This window comes from Sciurus carolinensis, chromosome X (genome assembly GCF_902686445.1).
Source record: "Sciurus carolinensis chromosome X, mSciCar1.2, whole genome shotgun sequence".
NCBI classification, from domain to species: Eukaryota; Metazoa; Chordata; class Mammalia; order Rodentia; family Sciuridae; genus Sciurus; species Sciurus carolinensis.
Window position 1 is genome coordinate 92,354,079 of NC_062232.1, and position 27,819 is coordinate 92,381,897.

Here is a 27,819-nt window from a genome sequence, read left to right on the forward strand (position 1 = left end):
TTTGTCACCCCATTCCAGCAGTCATGCTGCCCCTTCTCTGCACCCTCAGCTCCTTCCAGCACCTCTGTCATAGCGCTTCCACCACAAGGTTTTGGGGGATGGGTTTTTGTTTGTTTAGTTTAGATCTCCCCTCCTCCATGTTGTAGGAGGACATTGTATGACCTTAACTCCTCCCCCAGCCCCTGGCTTCTTGTAAGGAGACCTTGACTCATTTCTTCAATTAAAATGAAACATAAATTCTGTCCTTCCCCCACCCTTTGTCTTCCCCTGCCAGTGTGCCCACTCATTACTGAGACAAGCCAGGGCTGCTTCCCTTTCAGGAAGCATCATTTTCCCAATTAGCCTTTGATTGGAAACAGTGCCATTGCAGCTGGGCTGCTTTAAATGTTTGCCGGTGATGGGCATCCTGGTCATATAGAAGGAGCACTGAACCGGGAGTCTGAAGTCACCAGTGCTAGCCATCTCTGCCTCAAACCAAGTGTTGGAACAGGGGTGACTCCCTTCCATCCCTGGAACTCAGTTTTTTCCTCTTTTGAACCATGAGAGGCTTGAACTTAGTGTTTTGCTAATTAAAGTGTGCCCTAAGGACCAGAAGCATGGAGCATCGGTGGGTAGCTTGTGAGAAATGCAATCTGGGCCCCAAACTAAATCTCTGAAATCAGGCTCTATTTAAACAAGATCCCCAGGTGATGCTCTCCACAGCAAAGTTTGGGAAGTGCTGTAAACTTCCCAGAGGAAATGATCACTGAGGCTCTTGTTCAACATACAGCTTTCCAGGTTGCTGTCCTGGAGACTCTAATGAAGTGAGACTAAGGTGGAGTCCCAGAACTAGTATTTGTAACAAGTACTTCATGTGACTCATATCCGTGAAGTGTGGAAAACATTGGATAAGTGGTTTATAAAAGTCTTTCTGCCTTTGACATTCTGCAATTCTATATGCACTGGTTCATTTCTGAGAATAGTGAGTAGTGGTACTTAATTCAGAACCCTAGGCTTTATCCCTCTCAGATGGGGGAAGCATTTTCAGAATCATCCACATCTATTCAGGTAGGGAAAAGAAAGGATGAAAAAAACTTAAGCCAAGTCTCCTTGATCGGAGAAAATCAGCAGTCTCCGGGGTTCAAAGACAAATTACCTGCTTACCCAAGGTTGTCTCCTCAAAGCAACCAGGATATAATCAGGCAGTCTGAATAACCCTCTTAGAGTACTGGAAAGGGGAAAGAGAAACAAGGGTGCAGCACCCCTCCCACCCTGGCGGGGGTTGGGGGCAGGAGAGTGGCAGGCAAACAAGTTGACAGGAAAACCTGGGGAAAGCCTCTCCCTGAAATCAATCCTATTTTTCCAAACTCTCAGCATGGATTTGTGGCCTGACAAGGGATGTTTTCTGATTTGTGAGTGTATTTATATAAATTCTTTTTTAGAAAGATACAAAAATGAAATCACATTTAGTTATATGTTTAACAAATCACCTTTATTTGGAAAAAGGAAAAAAAAGTTACACAAGATCAGGATTGCTCTGGAAAGTTCAGGAATAGAAAGTTGCCAGTTTTTCTCCATGTTTGGGTTTGTTTTTCTTATAAATATGCCTTAAGTTCCGTTGCTGGTAGGTTTTGGCTATGTCTGAGATTTAGACAGGTGGAGAGAATGTGGAAGGGCATTCAGAGGGTATTTTTCTAGGCAGGGAAAGAAGGGTAGACTCTGTCAGCAAGGGTGAAGTGTGAATGAGCATTGCAGAGCCAGGGCTGAAGTTAGGGGAGGAGGCGTGCAAGAGGCTACTGAGCTGTCCAGAGCAGAGGAGGGTCTGGAAATAGGAGCAGCTCAGGCTGAATTGCTCGAGTCAGGGATTTCCCTCTTTCCCATTTCCTCCATACATCTTATTTGCCCACCAAATCTTTGCACTTCTCTGTCAACGGTTCCATGGTCCACCAGCTCTGGCTTTAACTCATGATCTGCTTGCATCCCCATCTGGAACTTTGCTTTGAGTTTGAAAAAGGCTGTCTTTCAAAAACTAAACATATAGAGATCTCTCAAGAAGTTTCTTGAGTCTGTTCTTTGAGGAGAGATGGAAACTCTAACCCATATATGCTACATAAATTCTGAGTCTCAGGGAAAAGAAAGTGGAATTCATCAGAGCAGGGAGTTCCTAAACAAGAGATGGCTTCAGATGCCTTGGAGGGTTTGTTAACATAGGAATCGCTAGGCCTCACTCCCAGTTTCTGATCCCCTATATATGGGGTGGGGCCCAAGGCTGTGCATTTCTGACAAGTTCCTAGTTGGTGCCCAAGTACTGTTTTGGGTGCTGCTCACACTGTGGGGAGGAGGGAAAACTGAAGGGAGGCTGAGGGAGGAATGGGGAAAACCTAGAAGAGAGGAGAGAGGTGGAAGGGGAGAAGATCGAGAACTCTTAGGAAGAACTTTTTTCAAATACCAAACAAACTTTTTCTTTTTTTATTGGTGCATTATGATTATACATAATAGTGGAATACATTGTGATATATCTGTACACCCACATAACATAGTTTGATCAATCTTGTTCCCCACTATTTCCCCTTTCCATCCTCTCCTCCCTTCCCCGATCCTCCTTTTCTATTTTACCAGTCTCTCTTTTATTTTTGAGATCCCCTTTTAAAAAAAAATTTGCGCCTAGCTAGCTTCCACATATTAGAGAGCATACAACCCTTGACTTTCTGAGTCTGACTTATTTTGCTTAGCATGATGGTCTCCAGTTCCATTAATTTTCCTGCAAATAATTTCATTTTTCTTTATGGCTGAGTAAGACTCCATTAAAAAATAGCTTTTTCTTATAACCCCACCCATACTTGATTCTTCACATCTCCATTCTTTTAGTCTACACAAGTGGTTTCTAAATTTTTAGACTTCATAAATCATCAAAAGTTAAAAAAGAAAAAGAAGTAGTTTGGGCATGGTGACGCATGCCTGTAATGCCAGCAACTTGGGAGGCTGGGGCAGGAGGATCACAGATTCAAAGCCAGCCTCGGCAATTTAGCAAGGCTGTAAGAAACCTAAGAAACCTAGTGAGACCTTGCCTCAAAATAAAAAATGAAAAGGGTTGGGGCTGTGGCTCAGTGGTTAAAGGCCCTTAGGCTTAATCCCTAGCACCAAAAAAAAAAAAAAAAAAAAGAAAGAAAAAAGAAATATAGATTTGTTTGAGTCCCTCCCAACATTAGTCACTTGAAATTTTGCCTTGTTAGGCTATTCAAAACCAAATATGTGCCTCTCTTTTGCTGTGACCAAGATTTCATAAAAGAATGAATAGTAGAATGTATTGAACCTTATTACCCTATGTGCATATATAATTATACAACCAGTATAACTACATCATGTAAAACCAGACGAATAAGAAGTTATCTTCCATTTATGTATGATGTGTCAAAATGCATTCTACTGTCATGTATAACTAATTAGAACAAATAATGAAAAAGAATGGGCATTTTTAATACCAAAAAGGTAAAATAGATATGATCTCAAAAATTAAAAATAGTCCTTTATACAAAGTATATTACTTCTATGGGGAAAACACTACAGTTTTTTTCTTTTTTATTTGACAGTTATTGTTTTTGACCACAGTCTGGTGATTTTGTTGGTTTGTTTTGCATTGCTGGGAATTCAAAGGGACTTATGTTTACTAGGCAAGTAGTCTACCACTGAGCTACACATCCAACCATTAGTGAAAGTTTTATTACAAAACTTTTGTTATAGAGGTCTAGCCAGTTTGATTGCTGCATCCGACTTTTCTTTGAGGTAGGCACACCAAGATGTGCCATCTCCATCTACTTACTTTGTTCTCACCAGAGTGATGGTGATGGGACTATTTGCTAAAATATTGTATGGAGGAGGAATTCCTACTTACCTCAATCCTTGGAGGTGCCTAGGGGATGTTGGCATCTTTGCTTCTGGAAACACAGGTCAGATGGGAACTGCAGTGTTGGCCCTCAGAATCGTGGGGTTGACCAGAGTGTTTCCCAAGATCTTAGCTTCCTCTTTCTGTACTGTTTCCTCCCACCCTTGACATCAACCTCTTCCCACGTACAGTTCCTTGTGTTCTTGACCCCATTAAAACCCAATCTGAGAAAAATATTTAACTAGTTATTTATGCCTTGGGGTGAATAAAACATTTATGTGTTCCCTGTCCCCGAGAGTAGCTGCAGCATCACCTATTGAGAAAGGAAGGCTACACTGTTGAATGAATTGCAGGCAGCAGGAAGAGATATTTTCAAGTCTTTCTTGGATTTCTGAAAACAGAGTACTAGAAGTTATCACCAATTCTGATGACATCAACTGACCCTGGGCAAAGGATTTTATATATAAGAAGAAGTCATTTGATTGCTGCTCAACTCTGGAGCGAGATCTTTCAGGATACAAATGTGCCATGTTCTCAATTATGGTGTTTCCATCATACATTGATCCTCAGCTTCCTTGTTTGTAAAATTAAGGAGTTGGGAAATATACTGTCTAAGTTTTATGCCAGCTTGGACATTTTGTGGTTATATGGTCATTGGTGTAATGGTTAAAAAAAGAGAATGTCAGTCAGAAATATTGAAATCAAATTTTATTTTTGGAAAATGACATTACACCCATCTTGCAAATGTACACAGAAATGAGAATGCAATGGAGAACAGAGCTTGAGAGCCAAAATGATTGCAAGAGCAGCTCTTTGTCTGCACAGTATTGAACACTGTGAATCTGCAGCATTCACAGTTCACAACACTTTACACGCATGGGGAACTTCTCTAGACGACCTTGAAGTCCTCTGACCAAAGAGCCCTCATCAAAGTATGGAGGGGGGAAGGGAAAAGGGATGTTAACAGGCACAGGAGATAAAAAGGGTCTGCTCCAACCAGTTTTACATGGGCCTCACCAAACCTACCAGTCCAAGGGGAACAGCAAACCAAAAAGGAAAATTGTAGTCTAAGAGTGGGCTAGGCAGTGCCTGGGAAACAGACAGTAATGCATGTGAACCCAGGTCCTCACCTTTTCTGGTTATAACCATTTTAAAGAGTTGACTAAACTCATAAGTATCTATTAGATTTTTCTGTTTTTCTTTTCAAATAATTATTGGTCATTCTCTGGATGTCTCCGAATTCCCCAAAAACTACTGCAGGGATGGGGACATCATTGTGTATTGTCTTTGGATTTCATGTGATTCTGAGAACTATTCAACTCCCAATTTGCTGCTGATTTTTATGTCAAAGGGAACTGAGTCTTTGATCACCATGCCATTCCTTGAGAAATGGTCAATAACTGCTGAGAAATGCCTTTCCCCCCTTTTTGACTTATTTTTTCTTTGCTGATTTTACTTGGCAAGAATGATTGACCCCTAAATCATTTATTTACAATTGTAAGATACCTGGGAGCAGGGAGTGGGAGAAGGAAGAAGGGCCACAAGGAATAATATATTCTTTTCAGAGGTTAAAATGAGTTATTTAAGAAATGTGATGTACAATACCATGCATTTACTCTCCAAAGCTAGTCACTAGCAAGCTAACGCCTCTAATACTACAACCACCAATTACAGCTGTTTTGCTACAGTTACTCAATTCTAACTACAGCTATAGGGCAGAAAGGGTGGGCTGTTTCCATTTTAAACTTTCTCCCTTTGAAAATGGCCATAAAACATTTTCTATACAAGTTTAATGGCACAGAAAGGTGACCAAAAAATGTTTTAAAGAACTTACCACACATGAGAAATGCAAAATTCAATCAAAACATGCATTAGTTGTGTACAAGTCACAAGGGATCATTGGCTTCAAGCTGCAATATATTACAGGACCATACACTGGAGACATTTTGGCATAGCCTCTTACTTGCTTAAATCCCTTGAAGAGAAATTATAAAGAAAGTCATTGGAAATTTTGGCATCCCATATGATATTGTCAAGCACTGACATTCCCAGGGGCTGTGCACTCTGTTGAATAAATGAACACCTACAAGCTGGCATCTCTAGGCCCACTGATTATATGTATATGGACTGCCTGTGCAGGATCTTGAACAGTTGGTGTCAAAAATAAAATGTTTAGTAACAGAAGGAAACATACATCTCAATTAAGTGAATGTTTCTTTTTATAGTATGGATTTGCTAAATACCCTTTTCATTTAAATTAACTCCACTTGCCTACCGGTTTAGCTTGACCAACTCAATAGTTGGCAAACCCCAAACAAAAGGGTATTACAGAGAGTTTAATGAGTAGTGGTAAAAGTTTAGACAAATTGCTCCTGCCCCCCAGCCCCACCCAGCCAAACCAAATAACAGAAGCAATCACCTGTGGTCTCTCATTATATTATATTGCAGCTTTTTCAACTATGAGCAAATTAAACAAAATCAACTAATAGTATTTAGCTGATATGAATCCACGGGGGGATTTTTCTGTTCAGCTGAGTATTTCTCTGAGCACACTTCACTGCTCCACAAAAATGGCAGACTAAAAAGGAACCACAAAGTATTCTGTACAGTGCTTGGAAGGTAAAGACCTAAAGATAAATGAGTTACAAGGAAAATGATTGAGAAGGTCTGCTGAGACTGAAAATGGAAAAGACACAGGGCCAGGATCAGGTTAATTCCCACCAACATGCTTCAAACTGCACTGGGGTAAGACTAGGGCTGGTTGAGTCTGGAAATAATTTTGCATCAATCCCAAGGCAAAAATCGCAGGTTAAGAAGCAGCATACACCTAGTGCTTAGACAGGGAGGAAGAAAAACTAAAAAGTGATAATAAAAGAATTGCACAGTAAAAAGGATGGATATTTAGACTGTGGAAAGAGAGTGATAACACAGAGTATAAACTGAGAACAAATATAGGGAAGTAGAGGGAGGGAAAAGGTAAAGAAGATACATAGGGGAGGTAAAGTGGCAAAAAGCCTTTGATTTCCTCATGTTATTTCTCAGAAATGAGAAATTCCTATGCCTTCAAGTCTTTGTCTTAGTTTACAAGGTATTTATTCTGACTTCTGTTGTGTCATCTGACCTCCCTCAACTAACCCACCCTTCTTGTGATCGGGAGAGGAAGTGGCCTTAATTCCCAATGGGCATCCTGCACTCCCCTAGCTCCAGACATCCAAGGTAAGAAAAATTCACCTCTAATGCCACAAGATGTTGAAATCAATAAACTAAGGGATAAAAAGTCAGTCTTCTCAAAAGGTAGCCTATGCCAACAAGCTTGGCCAAAGTGTGAGGGCTGCATGAATCCTTAACAAGGAAACAAGCAGGAAGCAATGTCAAGAGGCTGGGTGTGAAGACCACAGCAGAGCTTTGGGAATGGAAGCAAGCTCTGGGGAGCAGGGTACAGGAGATAGAGAAGAAAGGCACCTTTTCCTGAATGAATAAGAAAGTCAGACATACTGAAAGACAGACTGATGGAGAGTGAGATTTCCAGACTCTGATGAGAAAAAAACGGAAGGGGCTTTGAGAATCTGCTAACACTCCCCGCCTATAGTAGGTTGCCCACTGAAGTCAGTGCTGTGGTTTTGAAAATTTATTTGCCTCTCCACACTGTGTCTTTGCTGCTGTGCAACAAGAACCACCTGCCTTTTGCATACCAGAGAAGTGAGGTCTGTTAGCCAGAATAATAAAATTGGGAATTAGTTTTTAAGAAATGACCTATATTGTCTTATATGTAATCACGGCCTTTAAGGGCTGATTAATGGCAATCTATTGAATGTCAACAGCATTAGACTGAATCTGGGTCACCAACAGCCAGAAAATCTGAGGGAGATGCCTCTCTGGTCAAAAGGTAGGCATGAAGGTGGTTATTCCTGCAAGGAAGAAGGAAACCTGCATGGACTCATAGAACAGTGAGTGGAGCTATACATGGGGTCCTCTTAGGACAGAGGCAGAAGTGTGACAGTTTCTAAACTCCATACTGGGAAAGAGACTCAGGAGATCTAGCATTTGCAAGGCTCCATTGCTACAAAAAAGGCCTTATATCAATCCTGACATATTGTCAATGTCTGGGCTAGTGCTCAGCTTTTTCCCTCTCTGGGCTCCAGGTTCCATAACCTCAAACTCCAGTTCCTTCTCCAACCACCCCCCCAAAATGCTGAGGGGTTACTTAGGAAACCAATCTGAGTCTGAAAGTCAAATGTCTTAATGCAGCAAAGACAAAACATGCTTGAGGCCTGGCCATGAGCCCCATGTGGCCAAGAACAAGTTTCAGTCACCTTCAAAAACTACCCAGTGTCTTTAATTTCCATAACAAATAGCCAACTGTGAAGAAAATCATTCAAACCACACTGTTCCAGTGCTTCTGTCTAGGGAAGTCTCTTGACATAGATACTTCTGAGGTGGGCTGATATTTTGAAATATTCCCACTGGTGTATATTATCCTGGAGTTCATTTTGGGGAACATGTGTATGTTTGCTCTCTAATCCCAGGGAGATGTGTGTTTTTTAAAAAAGAAAATACATTTGAAAAAATTTTGATAGGGATTAGGTGTATCTCTACCCCCAGTACTGAAGAGATTAGAGATGGAGACACAATTTTGTCCTAGGCAAGCACTGAATTCCTAGTCTATGACCTGGGCTAGGTGATCCTAAGAAGGATCTAAGGGATAGCTATACATTAAGATTCCTTAGCTACTTCTGGAGGAGGAGAAAAAGGAAGGAGAGGGAAGTACTTGAGGAATGGGGTAAGCCTAGTTGGAGCTCAATGAATACCCTTTAGTTTCCAGGAACTAAAGAACCTTCCTGCATGTTCAGACCTTGTTTCCCTGGTTCCTGCCATGGAAGGCCACAGGAGCCTTCCATGTGTACACAAGAAGAGGGGTATCATGTGTAGAACACACTGCTTGCTATTTTGGTGAAAACATAAGGATTCAATGTTTAACATCAGCCACGGAACATTTTAGTCACAATGCCACTTTGCTTATACCTGGAAACTGTCCCCATCAGGGAAGGATGGCTATGGGGACATTGTGTATGAGGGCAACCGCAGCAAGACTAGGTTATTTTCTCTAGCTGGTCTAATGAAAAGAAATCATTGCTATTTTAAAAGAAAGCATTGCCAGTAGCAATGGTAGCTGCACTAGTTTCTTAATTGCTGAAAAGTCATCTCAGAAAATCAGGATGAACAAAGCTACTATTTCACTTTCTTCCTTTCCCTGCTCCAGAAACAAGAAACCTTTAGCCATTTGCCTGGGAAGACAAATCAGTATGTGGTGACATGTGTGCAGCTGGTAGGGAAAACTCGTTTTCTTCCATTCCATGACAGAGAAGCTCAGAGGAATATTCCAAAGGCTTCTCAAGATAGGGCATCCCCTGACTTGGATGGACTGCTGTTCCTATTGGTCCTCAATGCCTCCCTCTCTTTGGGGACATCTGCAGCCCATGTGGATGGGAACCATGTGAATATGGGGAGAAAAAGTCATATTAAGTTGCTGGGTGGATTTCCCACTGAGATCAGGGCAGCAGCATATGGCTCCAAGATGCAACATGACCCTGGGAAAGAATTCTCAGGAGCCTAATGGAAGGCAATACTGGTTAGTGGGAAAAGGCCCTGGAATAAGAGCCAAGAGATGCGGGTTCTAATCCCAGCCCTGCCCCTAGCCAGCTGTGTGACCTCAGGGAAATTACTTTACCTCTGCGTCTCCATTTCCTGGCCTGAAAAAAATGAGGAATTTGGAGTGGATGATGTGATCTTAAGGTTCCTTCCAGCTAGAAAACTCTATGATTCAATCTAGGCTAATACTAAAGTCCATAAGGACACAAAGCAGTCATGCTAATGGCTATCCTTTCCAAAACAGTGAAGAGAAAAGGAGATTTTCTCTCAATTTACCTCTAGTTATCACTACTTAGGAAGTTAGTTGTTCAGCCCAGCCCCTATATATACATTTCCCCTTCTTTGTCCCTATTTCTATTTCTGTAGGGAAGAAAAATTAGGAGGTAGGAACAAGCAACAGATGGATTGTGTGTGCACACACGTGTGTGTGTGTGTGTGTGTGTGTGTGTGTGTGTGTGTGAGTGTATGAGAGAGAAGGAGAAGTTATGGGGTGTGGTGGCAAATGCTTGCTGACTTGATGTTTGCTGACCATGCAGTGGTCAACGCAATGGGACTAGAGTGGTAAAACTAGACTGGGAAAATTGGGAATGAATAATAGGGGTAAAGGAGTTCAGTGACAATTTTTTTGCCTTTAAAATGGGCTAATTTAAAATGCAATTAGTGGAGGCTTGAATTTTGAACTATACCAAACCCCTCAAAGCAGCAATACAGAAACATTTCCTTATAATTGATTAATAGAAAGATGGAAACTGTACTATTGTTATAGAAGAGTGTTGGTTCCAAGATTATAAATAAAATACATCCATTTAGTATTTTCTAGTGGTACATAAGCCACAGCAAGGAAGTTCTTGTGTGGAGCATGAGGAAATCTAGATTCTTCCTCCGGTCCTACTCTCCCAGCAGGTCATTAAGCTGCTTGAGTCTCTGTTTCCTCATCTTAAAATGAAGGTATGGGACTAAATGAGATTTTGAGAAAGACAGTAGATGGAGTCCTTTGGAGGGTCTGGTCTAAAGTTTAAAAATAGACCTCCCACCACTCTCTATCCCCATACCCCAATCCAAAGTACCAATTTTTCCTAATTAACTATTAGCCATTCTAGAAGGCAATACAAAAACTGTGAGCTTCTAGAAAAAAATAGGGGCTGAGTGAAATGAGTTTCTCAATGGTTTTGAATGGATCTACAAATGCAGGCAAGATCAAAAGGAGATCCTCATAATTTGGGGGTTCTTCAGTGAATGACCAGAATAAGCAGAAACCGGTACTACTATCCTCTTACTTCTGAACCAAAATTCTTTCTGGTAATTAAGGACTTCTGAAACTTGTCTAGGGGCCTCTAGCTACCCCTTCCACCCTACATTTCTCCCTGAACATCAGCAATGCCACCAAGTTGCCACCAATCCATGTTGGGTTGTCTTGCAGTATTTACTAATTATGAAGCAGCTGCAGATGAGCATGTGCATGCCTGTACACGTGTGCACACACGTGCATACACACACACAAACACACACACAGAGCAAGCTCATTCCATTAGTGGGAGGGACAACTGCATGTCATTCAGTAGCCAAACAATAGCTTGGCTTTGAATGATGCACCTTTCAAAATATCTGAACAATTACAAAGCAATAAAGGAAATCTTCATATCTGCTCAAAGCAAACACAGAATTTAGCATGCATGGCTTTCACCCAAATTTAGTTGTCTTTGCCATTATGGGCTATGATTACAGACAAAAAGCAGTGTTATGAACCTGTACCTCAAAGACTGAGAAGTATTTCAAATGATCAGTCCTTAATAAAGAGAAATCCTTTCTAGTGTTAAAGTGAAAGGTTTCTGTATCTTCAGTATGAAATATTAGGATTATAGATAAAAAAGAGTTGCTTAAAATATGCCATAACATTTCATTTAAAATGTAATCAGAATGTCTGGTCCACATTGAAATTATTAATGTAAGCATAACTGTTAAAAAGCTATCAAAAGACTGATTCTATTGAATTGGCCTCTACTATTCATTTCATATTCTCCTGGAGGTTACCGTTTGGCAGTGACAGCATGATTTCTAAACTACATTATTCTGCATTTTTTTGGTAAATTTTCTGTATGTGTTTTTTAGACAAAAGAAAAATCACCAGTTTATAAAAAAGGAGCCTGAAGAGTTTGCTCCTGAAATACAGACATGAGTTTTTATAAAAACGATATTGGTTTCTTGCTATAAAAAGTGACCGAAAGGTGTCAGACCTGAAAACAAATTCTCACAGTGTTTTCAGTGTTGGCTGTTTACAAGGCATTCAATAGAACAGAGATAGATGGATACCATACAGTTCATTGTAATAACTTGATATGTTGGACAGCTTTCTAGATGAATCAAGTATATAAAATAACATCCTTTACTCCAAAGTCTTATCACTTACTTATTGATTCCAAATTGCCCCAGTGGAGAGATTGACCAGGAATTCACTGTGCTTTTTAAGTTCTACTGAAACATCTATGGTATTTCCCAATTCTGCTTCATCTCTTTTAGCTAGTCCTGCCCCACAGTCCTAAGCATCTGGTGCCACTGTTATTAGTTGCTGGTGTTTCTACGCCTTGAGAGCCAGGATTGGTGCTAGACAACAAACTGGGGGCTCAATCAGGAGTGAAGAGCAAGGTTGGAAACTGCCTTGCCATCCTCCTGGGATCCTCGAGCATTCTTAAGATTCAGAGACAAGGGACACTTGTGTTTGTCACTCTTGAATATGCCAATGAGATTTTTTCCCCACAATAACATTTTAAGGGCTATGTATGTAAACAGCCCTCTACAGAAGGAAGATTGCTGTAGTGTATGAGTAAGTGAGACAGGAAAAATAATGAAGGCGCCTAAGTATTCAGTAGAAAGGTCATGTACTAGCACATTTGGCATACCTGGAAAGTTACCCCAAAGGATGGTTATCAATCTATCTCTCATAATTGGTAACTGTGGATCAGTGGCCCAGAGGAGAAATCACAGGAAAATAAACCCAACATACTACAGTGTGTTTTGAAAAGTAACAACAACAATGAACGAAAAATTGAAAGCACCAATAGCCCTGTTGGACAGTTGAGTAAAGTACCCTACTTTAATGGTAGGCTTGGATTTGTACTCTGGACTCTGAACACTCCTTCCTCCTTCACATGGAATCACCAAGTGAGTCCGAGTCATCCAAGGACAGGGGCAGGTACAGGTCCTATAAGAAGAGAAGAGGCAAAGTTAACTTTCCCTTTCTTGAAGTCTTGAGCCTTGGGATGGCTGTTTTAGTTTTTCTCTCTAATTTTTATTTTCAAATAGTTATTTAGTCATAAGAAACAGAAAAATAATGTATAGGAATCTAACCATATGCTAATGTTCCCTTCACCCAATTTCTCCCAAACATAACATCTTACAGTTCTATTTGCACTCATTTGTTTAACTGTGTGTATAATCCTATGCAATTGTATTGCATGCACATTTGTGTGTCTATCACCATAGTCAAAATGCAGAACTCTCAGCACAGGGCTCTCTTGTGACACCCTTTTATGACTATATCCATTCACATCCTGCTTTCCCAAGCCCTGACAACCAATAGAGATGCTTCCCTTCTCTATAATTTTTGTTTTTCAACGGTGTTGATGAAATGGAGTCAGGAAGTTAGTAAGATTTGGGGATTGATCTTTTTCAGTCAGCATAATTCCCTGCACATTCAAACAAGTTGCTACATGTATCAATAGTTTCCTCCTTGTATTGCTGAGTTGTTTTCCATGGTGTAGAAGTACCACAGATTATTTAGCCATGCACTCACTGAAGGGCATGAGGAATGACTCCAATTTGGGACTATTGCAAATAAAGCTGCCATAATAGTCATGCACAGGTTTTTATGTGAATGTAAGTTTTCATTATTCTGGAATAAATGCTCAAGAGTGCAATTGCTGAGTCATATGGTAATTGCATGTTTAATTTAGAGTTTTCTTTATTCATTTTTCCTTTTGTACATTTTTGTTTTGGTACTGGGGATTGAATCCAGGACCTTTCACATGCATATTGAGTTTTATAAGGACTACCATATTGTTTTCCAGAATGGCTGTACCTTTTACCTTCTCACTAACCAAATATTAGTAATTTCAGTGTCTCCACATCCTCACCAACATTTGGTGCTTTCACTACTTTTTATTTTAACCATTGTGGATTTGTAGTGATATGTCATTGAGGAATTAATTTGCATTTCCCTCATGGGCTAGTAATATTAAAATATCCTGATGTTACATTGAGGTTTTTATTTGCATTTCCCTGATGGACTACTAATATTAAAATATCTCATCATGTACTTAAATGACATCTATTTCCTCTGCAGTGAAATGTTTCTTCATATCTTTTGTTTACTTCCTAATTGGATTTTTTCTTGTCAGTTTTAAAAGTTATTTATATATTCTTTAAATAAGTATTTTGTTAGATAGGTGGGTTACAAATATTTTCCTCCCAGTCAGTAGTTTGTATTTTCATATCTTTTGTATGGTCTTTGACAGAGGTTTTAATTTCAGTGAGGTCCAATCTATCCAATTTGTCAGTTTTTTTTTCTTCTGTAAATTGTGCTTTTTGTCAAATCTAGGAACTCTTTGCCAAGCCTACACTATGAAGATGTTCTCCTATGTTTCCTTTCTAAATTTTTGGCATTTTAGTGTGCAATCCATTTTTTAGTTAACTTTTGTATAAGAAATAAAGTTTAGGTCAAGATTTTTTGTTTGTTTCATTGCTTTGCCTAGGATATCAAATTGCTCTGGCAGTATTTATTAAATAAACTATCTTTCCTCTATTGACTGATATTAGTATATTTGTGAAAATCAGTTGCGTATATATATGTGGGTTCATTTTAAGCTCTCAAAGAACTTCCAAGCCCTCAATAAATGGTAACTGAGAGAATGTTCCATATCTACCTACTTCAAACCTGTTTCCTGATGATTCTTTTTCTTGCCAGGAATTGGGATTCCTAGCTCCAGTATTGTCTTGTCTGTGTCTCAAGAACATAAAGGGAATGAAATGATACTGGTTTTCCCCATTGCTTCCAGAGATTTATTTGGAGATCCTTGTGATTCCTCTCAGACTATACCTGTGGTTTAAGTCAGTGATTTTCAAATCTTGGTCTTTGTCTCTGACTCTCAGTGTCTGTCTGTCTGTCTGTTTCTCTCTCTCTTTCTTTTTCTCCTTCTCCCTCATGCTGTCTCTCTTTTTAACCCTTATATTAAAATGAAATATTGCTTGGAAACCCAATTCATGAAAAAAGTGTAATTGTTCTCACTGAACCAGAGGTGTGTTAGCAGATTCTTACCCATTTCCATATTTGTCTGCACCGTCAAATGTAGCAAAGTTTGAGAAACACTATTTTATGCTTGTTATTAGCAAGATACCAAAGAGAACTGGAAATTTAGAATTAACAATGTGGATATTACCCCTTTTGTATAATGGTAGAAAAGAACTTTCATAGAGGATTGCCCAAGAAAATTGGAAAACACAACTTCTGCTCAAGGTAGGCTGAAAGTGGAACTGAGGAGGCAGAAAGAACAGTGAGAAAGAAAAATTTATATAATATTAAGAATGCTTTCTGCCAGGCACAGTGGCACACACTTATAATCCCAGTAGCTTGGGAGGTTGAGGCAGGAGGATCACAATTTCAAAGCCAGTCTCAGCAATTTAGTGAGATCCTGTCTCACAATAAAAAAATAAAAGGGGCTGGAGATGTGCCTCAGTGGTTAAGTGCCCCTGGGTTCAATCCCTGATACAAAAATAAAAAACAAAACCCAAAACAGAATGCTTTTTCACAGCCAGTTGCAGTGGTATATGCTTAAATCCCAGTGACTCAGGACTTTGAGGCAAGAGGATCACATGTTGGAGGCCAGCCTCAGCAACTTAGTGAAACTTTGTCTCAAAATAAAAAAATGAAAAGGGCTGGGAGTATAGTTCATTGGTAGAGTGCTTGCCTAGTATGCATGAGGCCCTGGGTTCCATACTCAATAACCCAGACACATACACACACATACACACATACACACACACACACACACACAAGGAGGGGTAGATAGAGTCAGAGAAAGAATGCTTTTTGCTGAGAAAGATGGGGCAGAAAAAAATTTAGCTTATTTAGAATGGAAAGAAGAGTAAAGCACATTCAGAAACCTGAGGTTTTAGACCTAGCTAATTCACAATATAATATTGACATGTCTTTTTGAATGTTGGTTTCTTCATTAGTGTAATATACTTTGGAGAAGACAATCTGTAAGGTTTCTTCCAGTACTGAGACTACAATTCGTGACTCTCAAAGGAATACTGAATGATTTAAAAACAAAACAAAGGCAACTGTAGCAAATGGACGCACTTCTTATAAATCCACTATCCCCTTCTTTGTAAATCAGGGTTTGGCAACCTTTATTATAATAGGTTAGATGTAAATATTTTAGGCTTTCTTTGTTGACCATGTATGGTCTCAGTCACATATACTTCTTAGGGTTTTGTTTCTTTTACAATTGTTTAAAGATGTAAAAACCATTTTTATATGAGTGAACTATCTATACCAACAGAGCCAGGACCCAGGTAAGATTTGGCACCTCTGTTCTAACTACCAAACAAAAGTTAATTAGAAAACTAATAAATAGGTGCTAAATACAAAACTGAGGAGATAATAGAACTGTAACAAAAACTTGTGAAATTGAATTGAGGCAAAGTGACATACAATGGAGTTGTGTCTCTGAAGGATTTAGTTCTCAATTACTTGAGAAAAGTGAAAATCGAATATAATCAAAGGTATCTTTGAGCTGCAGATGTCCAGAAAGGTGGATTAAGACTCTGAAAATCTTTCCTTCCATAAGTGTAATGACATTGGCAAAAATCAACTTTTTCAGATCTCTGGAAGTGGACCAAATATTTGTAACAATCTGAGAAGTGTTTATTCAAGGAATATGGCCAAATCTTAGAAGAATACTAAGCTTTTGATGCTTTAACTTGTTCTAGTTTCATTCTCCCTTTCTCCAGCTCCACAATAGCCTTGAAAACCAAGTGCCTCCAATACTTGTGAAGAACAGCAACATAGGAGCCACCGCAGGATGCATGTGGTGGTTTGGAGGTCCCAACATGCCTCATTCCCAGAGAACTGTCACTCTCTGACCTGCGTGGGAGTTTCCTGGAAACTCCTGCTTGCAGGGTTCTTCTTTATTTCACTTGACTCAGAGCACACTTGCTGTGAACAATATTTTCGGGGAGGGGGCATCAATCACTTGCAATTGTTTAAAAACTGCAGTTGCCTGGGGTGGGGGCAAAGGTTGGGGCAAATAAAACCTTACATGAGCTGGGTGTGGTGGTGCATGCCTATAATTCCAGTGGCTTGGGAGGCTGAGACAGGAGGATTGAAAGTTCAAAACCAACCTTAGCAACTTAGCAAAACCCTGAACAACTTAGCGAGACCCTGTCTCAAAGTAAAAACAGCTGCAGATATGGCTCAGCAGTAAAGCACCACTGGATTCAATTCCCAGTAACTCTCCCAGCAAAAAAAATAAACTTACAAAGAAAAGGTTAGTGCTCTCCATAAGGGACTTTGAAAAGCTCTAACATATATTCCTGAGATTCTAGAAGGTCAGTCACATGTCAAGGACAGGGAGTATTCTCAAAAAGACTAGAGAAGACCCTAATCTCTCACCTCTGGCTGAACTTGAGGCCCTGTGCAAGCAGTAAATGAAGAGTTAAGGTAGAGTAGTAACCTACCTGTCAGAGCATTGAAATCTTGCCCCAACACATGCACAGACCCCCTTAGCGAAGGTTAGGAGACTTAATGGATCAAGGTATTTTAGGAAATCAATCAACATTTTTCTTTTAATTCAAAATTATAATTATCACAAATGAAGGAGAAATGAAGGAATTCCCAGAAAAACAAAGACAAAATTCATTGTGCTAACCTATCCTGCAAGATTTCTTAAGAGAATCCTTCAAGGAGAAGTATAAGGACACTACACAGTAATTCCAACCAACGTAAAGAACACCAGTTCTGGACTAAAGAACACCAGTAAAGGTAAATGCCTAAGTATATTCTACAGAGAGTACAAATTTGTGTTTGTAACTCTTCTTTTTTCTTTCTTTATTTTTTTTTTTAGTAGCAGGAATTGAATCCAGGAGCCCTTAACCACTAAGCCACATCTCCAGTCCTCTTATGTTTTATTTTGAGACAGGATTTCACTAGGTTACTTACAGCCTTACTAAATTGCTGAGGCTGGCTTCCAACCCAAAATCTCCTGCCTCAACCTCCCAAGTTGCTGTGATTATGGACCTGCACCGCTCTTCTTTCCTTTTAAATTTTACTTTATGAATTTGAGGTTTACAGCATGGTATTATAGATAGTAAAGTGGTTACCATAATGAAGCAAATTAGCACTTATGATCTTACATATTTTGTGTATGTGACAAGAAGAGTTAAAATCTACTTACTTTCTAATAAAATATAGTTTATTAACTGTTGTCCTTATGTTGTATATTAGATTTCTGTATTTGTTCATCCTACATTTCTGTTGCTTTGTATCCTTTGACCTACATCTCCCCATTTTCTTTGCCCCTCCCCTGCAGTTCCCCTGGTAACCACTGTTTTATTCTCCACCTCTGCATGTTTGACTTTTTTTTCCTTTTCTTTTTAGATTCCACATATAAGTGAGATCATGCAACATTTTTCTTTCTGTGTCTGGCTTATTTCAAAAGACAACTGCATGAAGTAGTAATTATAAAAATGTGTTGATGGACTTATTGTGTATAAAGATATAATTTGTATGTCTATAACAGCACAAAGAAAGGGGGAAGAAACAGGAACATTGTAGCAAAAATTTTACATATGATTTAAATCAAGTTGCTATTAATCTAAAGTAGATTGTAATAAGATACTAATTATAATCCTTAAGGCAACACTGAGAAAATAGCTCAAAATAAAATCAGCCAAAAAAAAATCAACAAGGGAACTAAAATGGTACACTAGACAATATATATTCAACAAAAGGCAGAATTGAGTAATAAAGAAACAAAAAGACAGAAGACATATAGAAAATAGCAAAATAGCAGATGTAATTCCTACTTTACCAGTAATTACATTAAGCACTAGTACATTAAACACTCAAATTGAATTTGAGTCACAGTGATTGAAAGAATGAACTTTATAAAAAATAGTATCCAGTCTTATGCTAAGAAAAGCAATTTAGATTGAAAGACATAAATATGTTGAAAGTAAAATGATAGGAAAACATCAATCATAAAATCAATAATTAAAAGAGAATCAGAATAACTATAGTAATATTGGAAAACAACTGACTTTAAGAAAAAGATTCTTACTGGAGACAAAAACCTTATAATAATAAAAGAGTCAATGACTCCAGAAAATAAAGTTATAAATATGCACCTTAACAAAGTCCCAAAGTACATGAAACAAAAACTGATGGAATCAAAAGCAGTACTAACAATTCAACTATTTTAGTTGAAAATTTCAATACTCCACCTTCAATAATGAATAGAACAACTAGGCAGAACACCAAGAAATAAATAGAGGACTTCAAAAACACTATAAGCAAACAAGCATCTATAGAATGCTTTACTCAAGGACAGCAGAATACACATTGTTCTCCAGTGTCCATGGAATACTCTCCAGGATGGATCATATGCTAAGCCATAAAATGAGTCTCAATAAATTTAAAAGGATCAAAATCATAAAAAGTATGTTTTTTTGACTATAGGGGAATTAAATTAGAAAGTTATAATAGAAAGACATCTGGGAAATTCACAAATATGTGGAAATTAATCCACTGCTGACTAACCAGTGAGTCAAAGAATTAGGGAGATTAGAAAATTCTTTGAAATAAAGAAAAAGGAAGTTACAACATATCAAAACTTATGGGATGCAGCTAAAGCAGTTCTAGAGGGAAATTTATATGAAATGCTCTAAATGTGCTAACCCAAAGATACAGTGCTTGCCAGGGTTCGGGTGAAAGGGGAAGGAGCTGTGACTACTAATGGGCATGGGGCTTCTTTGAAGAGTGATGAAGATGTTCTAAAATTAGATAACAGTAAATGTTTGCATAACTTTGAGATTGTACTATAATCTGCTAAACTGTATACTTTAAAATGGTGGATTTTATAGTATGTGAATTATGTTTCAATAATTCACATAATTATTTTTAAATACACTTTAAAAGTCCCTTATGTTAATGATAAAATGCTGCTCATGTGATTTTTGAGAACACAACCATAAACAGCAATATGCATGTATAGCTGTATAATGAATATAGTAATACTTAGGATTTAATAATGTGTATAAATGTAAGGGATAGTTTTGTAGTAGCTTTTTCTATCACTATTGTGACTATTGATTAATTTCATAATTTAAACTTGCATATAATGAAATTTCACTAGTAGAAAATGCACAGGATTAAGAGTCATGGGACTCAAATTTTAGGCCCAGCTCTGCTATTTAACTTCCCCTTCTGGGTCTTTGCTTTCTACATCTGAAAATTGAGGAACTTATGAACTATAAGATCCTTAATGTTCCTTTTAGTTCTAAAATTCTATAAAATATAATTGCATTTTTTCTTTAGTTGCACCAAAGCACAAGAAATGAGATGGATACTGCCAAGTTAACAAACTCCCTGGATATTTTTCAGGCAGTACAAAAGGGCTCTTAAAAATATGAAGGTCACTTTGAGTCTTATACTAAATCATTGGGCTTCACTATTCATCTCTGCTCTTAATTATTCAAGTAACAGACACTTTAGTGGAGTTGGTTGGTGGAAATAATTATATAAGAATACTGTTCCTGACGTTGTATTGGAACAAGTGGGTGAAGGCATAGGGGTAGAATAGTGAGGTGACTCCACTTGAAGCTGCTGTGATTTGGAATGGGTAGAGGTGCAGACTAAGGAGAGAATCCACAGGACCAGAGCTAGGTATGAACTTCTGAACCTCTGTACCTCCATCAATTTATTTCACATTCAAAACGTATTTTCTTGTATGGATAGAACAATGTTCAGGAAAAAAGAATTATCTTAACATTCTGTTTTTGTTGATTGATATGTAGAAATACAGAAACACACAAATTGCTTAACAATACAAATAATTTGCACCTGAAATTCATTTGCTTAGTCCCTTGGAGCCCTACAGAACAAAATGTTTGTAACAAATACAGCTGTGCTGGCGATATTCTTGCATTAGAGAAAACAAAAAAATTGGTCTCTGGTCCAAGGAGCTTATAGTCCAAAGGAAATCAGGGAAAAGTTTTGAGAAGACTGGCTTCTAGTTTGAGTTTGCTATTTCTCAAATGAGCGCTGCACTTTTATGGTGGCTTTGTTCTTGCTGTTTTTTTTTTTTTTTTTAAAGCTGAAATGCCTGTTCTTGTTACCAGCCATCAAAAGCTTACCCAGTCTTCAAGGCCCCACTTAAATGTCACTCTATGTAAAGCTTTCCCCATCTCCCACCCTCCCCAGTCAGATGTCTTTCCCACCCTATTTTGTCCTCTTGCAGTCCTTTTGTTAGCTCTCCATTACACTATGCAAAGTCACATGTATTAAGTTATTTGCCCCTGTGACTTAGGGGTCAGAACTCTGTTTTATTCATTCATCTATCTCTCTGACCACTTATAGGAAAACAAAAGAATTGTTGGAAACATAAAGGAAAGTATATATTTAAATTATGTTATTTATATATTCAGACAATATGTTATGTTCAGATACTTTGCAGATAAAACACCTCCAAATTTAAAGTCATGGGTGCAATTACTAATCTGGGAAAGTTTTTCATTGAATGAGTTTCCCCATGTTTGTAAACTTTTGTAAGATCTTGAATGTGGTACTATCTCCAAAGGGGATCCTCAATAATTTTTTTTTTGTTAAATCACATCGAAACTATCTTTCATCTCTGTACCTCTTCGTTCTCATCTGTAAAATGGGAATACTATCTGCACTATCTCTTCCATGGGGATATAACAAGGGTAAATGAGAAATGACTATGGAAAAGATTAAGGCAGTATAGAAATGCAAAATGTTGTTCTCATTAACTAGCCAAAGATTTACTTTGTGTCCATATTGTAGCACTTGAGTATGCGGACTTTGGCTAACCCCCTTGCAGCTGCATTAAGGATTCTCCATGAGCTGCTTGAGAGGAGAAGCCAAAAGGCTGATTACAGCTTAGGGCCCCATCACAGCCATCAAAAGTTACCAGAGGGATGCTGGGACTTCAAGTTTGTTTCCAATTGTGCAGGAGGAAAGTCATGGCCTCAGCCACCTGCTTCCTGCCTCCACCATGACTCACACCTTTCAGGTTCACTTGGACAAAAGGTCAAATGAGATTTGCTCAGGCCCACTGCCCAGGGATATTGATGGTTCTAAGGCTCAGGTAGCTGTGTGAAAGGAGGGGTGTGGATCTGGGACCTGAGGCCCAGGGGGATTGAGCCAAGGTCACAAGACACATTTTAGCTTATTCAGAAAAATCAGTTCAAGCTTCATTACTGGTATAAGTATGAGGCTTATTGCCTCCCAATAGGACGCACTGAGGGGAGTGCAACATCATTCTTATGATAGCCCTGCCCAAAACGCATAGTCTGAATCTAATCACAAGGAATTAGCAGACAAATTCAAATTGAAGGACATTCTAACTGGCCTATACTCTTCCTTTCTATAATATACTGTACTAAAGGATTAAGTCTCAGGAACTTTTCCAGATTAAAGAAGATCAAAAGGATAGTGTAATTGAATGTAATGTGTTATCCTATCCTAGATACTGGACTAAAAATGAACATTACTGAGGCAATTGATAAAGTTCAAATATGGACTGTATTATGTCAAAGTTAGATTTCCTGATTTTCGTAATTGTACCATGGTTAGAAAAGAAAATGCCACTGTTCTTAAAAAAATACACACTTCAGCATTTAGGGTAAAGGAACATGATGTTTGCAACTTAATCTCAAATGATTCAGAAAAATAGTAAAATGTATATATGCATGCCTGTGAGGTGTGGGGAGGGAGAGAACACAAAAAATAAAGTAGACCAGAAAAATACAAACAACTGATGAATCTGTACAAATGAAACACAGAAGCATTTATTAGTCCTGCAACCTTTTTGTAAGTTTGAAAAGATATAAAGATAGCAAGTTTTTTAAAAGAATACATTATATCTAAATTCAAATGTTTATTTTATTTAACAGTTTGCTCTAGAAAATTATATAATTTATTACTTGCTTTCTTAACAGTATTAAGAAAGAATAATTTTAAAAATAAAAGGATACACTGAAAATTCCACAGTGAAGAAAATAGTGAGGCCTTGTAATGCTGCCACCTGTGAGCTTGTTCTAGTCCTTCAATAATTAAAATCACTTTTAGAATTAAATTTAAAAATAACAAGCAAGCCGCAAGTTCCTGCAAGCCCAACCAGGAGAAACAGTTTAACAATACCAACACTCACCTCCACTGGTTTATGGATGATGGGTCTTCAGCCTAAACGAACCAGACATGTCAGTTGAAAAGTTGAACGACTCAAGTGTGCAGAACAAATGCCCAAGCTGCCTCTAGCACTTTGGGGAAGGTAATGATTACACTTCCCAGAAGGAAGGCAGGGACAGAAAGGCGCAAGGCAAAGATATAGTAAGAAGCAGTGTAGCGTAGGAAGTTCATTATGGGCAGCAGAACAACAGAGGTAGGCTGCTCCCATCTTGGAATGTGAATATTAACAAGCTTCTCTGTTCAGTAGAGAATAACTGAAAGCTAATTGTAAAAGCAACTTTCATCCATTCTCACAATCTCTGAGTAAAAGTCTACGAGACAGGTCAGAAAATTCTGAAACCAAATAGGTCAGTAGAACAATCAGAAGGTCCTTGTCAGGATCAATATCAGAAGTTAAAGGGTAATTAAGGGAATGGAATGGGCATTAGGAATGACAGGACAGGCAATAGCTATCTGATGTAGAGAAATTAAAAGTCTGATGTAGAAAAAATGAAATGAAAATGGATGTCAGGCAGTAGTATGCTGTTCAATGTTTAACAACTGACTTTCTACGGGGAAAAGAAATAACTGATTTCCATGGTGTAAATATTCCCACCATGGCCAAGTTCAAGTTACCAACATGATGTTACTGAACACAGGAAGTGATATACACAATCAGCTCTCAAGAGCTACTGTGAAATGACTCCGGTATTACACTGGTAGTGACTTCAGTACCAGTCCCATAGCTAATTATGTTGTCCTGGTAAGTAACTTAGCCATTTAGGTCTCAATTTTCTCATCTGTAAAGTGGCAACCTCATAAGATTAGTTAACGAATCAAATGAAATGAATTCATCTCCCTTGAAGGGGTCTTCCATGACCTCTCACCATTTATGGTTCCATGATGGAATTAGCTTTGTTTTTTAGCTTTGTTTTTTTCTTAATCTCATATCAAGCCTTGTGAGCCAGAAGAATATAAGAGAATCCCAGAGGAACTTGTTTTACAGTGTGGTCATCAGAGATGAAACCACATCCACATTCTTCAGGTATAAGAGGTTTAAAGCAGTGACCACCCTGCATTTTCTACACAGGAGAGATTTCTGGGCAGGAACTGCTTGGAAAGTACGGCTAGGAAATTTATGTACTTCTATTATTATTATTATTTATGGTGCTGGTTGTGGAACCCAGATCCTTGAGGGTTCCATGCTAGGAGAGCACTACTGCTGAGCTACTCTCCCAGCCCCAACACTTCTGTTATTTTAGTGATATATTTATTTGGGATAGCTAAAGAGGTGCAAATGGTGCCCAAGGTCACTGCAATATGTTTGTGTCCTTTCTTCATACACTGCACCAGAATCTGCCAGGTAATGAACAGAGTGAAACAAGAGTCTATTCATCAATGTCCAGCAAATCTAAAGGGAGTAACTTGGAGCAAGCATTTTTTGACTTCTATCTTTATGTTACTTCCCTTGACTGGTTCCTGGTGTTGCCCTCAACATCCCCTTTGCTATGCTTCTGAATTGGGGATGCAAATGTTCAATCCATCCCCCAAGACATTGTTCGGTTACACCATTACCTCAGAAGGAGGTACTTGGGACCTTTGTACTTCTTCCCTTTGGGAAAGATACAGATGTAACTGGAAATTGAAAAAAAGCAGGCACCAGAGGAATAAATAAAAGTGACAAGAAGCATGATTCCTGTTGGGATTCAGGACATCAAGCTAGCAGAGCCAGATGAAGGGGGATTCTGGCTTCATTTTGCTGTTGAAGTGGAATGGAAGAGAAAACTTCCGTCCTGCCATTCAAGAAACTCTGAATGCAAAGGAGTTTAGTAAGGTATAAGAGACATAATACCTTGTGCTTCCGGAGGCTGCCAGGACTGGTGGGCGTAGAGATGGGAGACTGCTTAGACTTGGGGGTAGAGAGCTGGCTGCTGGAGGTTCCGTTTGCTAGCCCAAGGCAAGAGAAAAGGAAGGGATAAAAATCAACAGCATACAAAGGAGCAAGTTATCCGACCCCTCCGAAGACACTAAGAACATTCAAACAAGGCACACAGACAACCAAGTGATTTGATGAGTAGAACAAAGGTGAAAAGAAACACATTCCTCAAAAGGACAAGAACTGCAATCCTCTGTTAATTAGGTCCCTATGCAGTGCAAGGCAGACATCCTCCCACCCTTCCCACCAGCACACTCCCTGCATGCTTCCCAATCACAGGGGCCTGTTTCTTTTCAAATCTTTTTCATATTCATTCCCAGGTTTGACCCTAACATCTCTGGGAGGTAGTCTGGATAAGTATTAGTTTACTTCAATCTTTGAGAGGAGAAAAGTGAGACACAGAGAGGTTATGTGCCTTACATAAAAGGGGAGAAGTAGGAGTGCTTCAGATCAGGGTGCATCCCCTTTGGTGGCAGATGACGGGATAGGAACAGGACAATACCACTGTCAATCTCTCTCCCTCTCTTTTCCTGCTTACCTCTTCCCCCTTTGCTACCTCATTCTAGATGGAAAAAAAGGATCGTAAGGAAAGAAAGAGAAAGTAGGCTAATCAGGAAGAAGAATGAAAGGGAAAGTAGAGTAGAAACAGAAATTAAAACAGAAAGAAGGGCCCAAACAGAAAAATGGGGCAGAGGAGAGAATTAAAGGGGGGGAGCTAGGAATAGGGGAGAAGAATGGTGAGAAATATAGGGTAAGAGAAGAAAGGAATAGACACAAAGGTAGACAATGGTGGCCAGAGTCAGGGTATATCCCCAGTTCTCTGTAGTCAATAAAATGCTGATTTCGTTTTGAACATCTTTATATTCCATTTTGTTCTCAAATTGTTTTATATTCCCTTGATAATGAGTTTTTTTAAAATATTCAATCATGAAAAAAAGAAATGTACTGCATTTAAATGGAACAATTAAATAGTTTTCAAAATGAATTCGTGTTCAGGAATCTCATCCTGAAGTGATTTTTTAAATTTTAGGACCTACATTGTTAAATAGAGATATTCTGAAATGTGCATTTTTTAAAAAAAGCAAATATAGAGAGTGAAGGAGAGAGAAAGTGAGGGAGAAAGAAGAGAGAGTGAGAGAGAGAATAAGCAGAAAATTGAGAAAGTTAAGTAGAGAGATGGCCTAAGAATGCTGCTGTTAGCCCAACAGATAAAGCTTAAACTGTGTTATCATGAATATTTCCTGAAGATATACTTCTACACCATTTATGGTAATGTTTCCCTAGGTTCTGGAACATGGCTAGAAATGGTAGAGATGGAAGAGACATCAATGTGGTGATTGCTGAGTTTATCCAAGTGCAAGTGAGTTGGAAAATGAGCACTTAGGCATTCACCACTGTCTGGTTTTTGAGAAGCTTCCCTCCTTGTCATTCATTTATTTAGCCAATAGTTATGGAACACTGCCCATGAGCCAGGCAAAGTATTAGATATTGGAGTTTCAGGGATGAATATGGAACTTCCTGTGGGGAGGCAGGCAAGGACACCATGGAGTAAGTGTGAAGACAGAGCCATACATAGGATGTTATTGAAGCCCAGAGGACAGACTTTTCAATCAGTGGCCTGGGAGGCAAACAGAGAGAGAGGTGCAACACCTGAGGAATCTTTAAAGATGAATCTGGCATAGGCAAATCTGCACAGAGAGCAAGCAGATTAATGGTTTTTAGGGGCTGAGTGGGGGAAGAAGTTGGAGGGAAATGGAAAGTGGCAACTAATTGGTAGGTTTCTTTTGGTGATACAAAGTTATTCTGGCATTAAATTGTGGTAATTGTTGCACAACTCTGTGGCTAAACTAAAACCCACCGAATTACACATTTTAAGTGAATGAATTATAAGTTATGTGAATTTATCTCAATAAAGCTGTTTTTTAAAAAAGATGAATGGGAGCTAGCTAAACCAAGAGGACAGAAAGGGTATTCTGTACATTGGAATTGCACAATAAAAAATAAATTAATGAAAAAAAATTGCACCACTGGGGCAAAGTTGTGAGAATGTGGAAGAATATAGTGCTTACAAAGTGCTAGTAGCTTATAATGGCTCAAGCATAGGGTGCCAGCAGGGAGTTTAAGGAGATGAGACTGGAGATAGAAGATAAGAGCCAGACCTTCAGAGTCTTTCATGTGGCATATTAAATTTCAGTTTGATTTCTTTAAAAAAAGTCACAAAAAGATTTTAAGCTGAAAGTGATACAATCAAATCTGCATTTTAAAACTATTACCCCAGCTGCTATGGTAATACTGGTTTAGAGTGGGCTGGTTAAGGGTAGAACTAACAAAGATGTTGCTTAGGAGACATTGGAGTAGTCAGTTAATGATGGTGATGGCAGCCAAGGCAATGGGGAAGGAGAGAAGGGACCCAACAGCATAGAGGGACCTAGAGGCCAGATAAGCTTAGAGTGCTATGTTTATACACCATGTAAGCCACCCAAAGAACATGACCTATACCAGACAGCACAGAGAATGTGGGTGCCAGACTGCCAAGGCATCTGGCTTTCTGGCAAACAAAGGCTGTACTGTAGGAAAGGCAAGAGTCTGAGGAATCACAACTGTGTGAAGCAGTCAGCTGCTCTTTTTAAGAAATGAGGGAGTTAATTAATGAAAGAGTTAATGGACCGCCTACAGTGCCTGAGGGCTTTCCCATCAGACCCAGTCACTAGCATTCAGGATAAGGAACAATCTTAGAGGACTGTGTGAGCTGACACAGTGAAGTCTTCAAAAAGAGCCCTGGTCTCAGCCTACTGAGGTCTAACAGATGTGGGCATCCCTGGGTAAGTTCTGGGGCTTTGTTCCCTAAGGTCACTGTATCCTTCACAGATTCTAGTTGCCCAGCATTTGTTAGTTACACTGCAAAAG

At 38.9% G+C, this 27,819-nt stretch overlaps 1 protein-coding gene across 3 annotated transcripts in view; it reads right to left on the reverse strand.

The window, feature by feature from the left end:
- Positions 1 to 12,569: 12,569 nt before the first annotated feature.
- Dcx (doublecortin) overlaps positions 12,570 to 27,819 on the reverse strand; it is a 100,914-nt gene continuing 85,664 nt past the window's right edge. For 2 of the 3 annotated variants that reach the window (XM_047536573.1, XM_047536571.1), the window contains exons 5-6: positions 24,829 to 24,923; positions 12,570 to 12,710 (exon numbers count right to left, since the gene is read on the reverse strand). In XM_047536573.1, coding sequence (XP_047392529.1) covers positions 12,654 to 12,710; positions 24,829 to 24,923 — 152 coding nt within the window. In that variant the 3' untranslated portion in view covers positions 12,570 to 12,653. The remainder of the gene's footprint in view (positions 12,711 to 24,828; positions 24,924 to 27,819) is intronic. The other variant, XM_047536572.1, reaches the window with a different exon arrangement.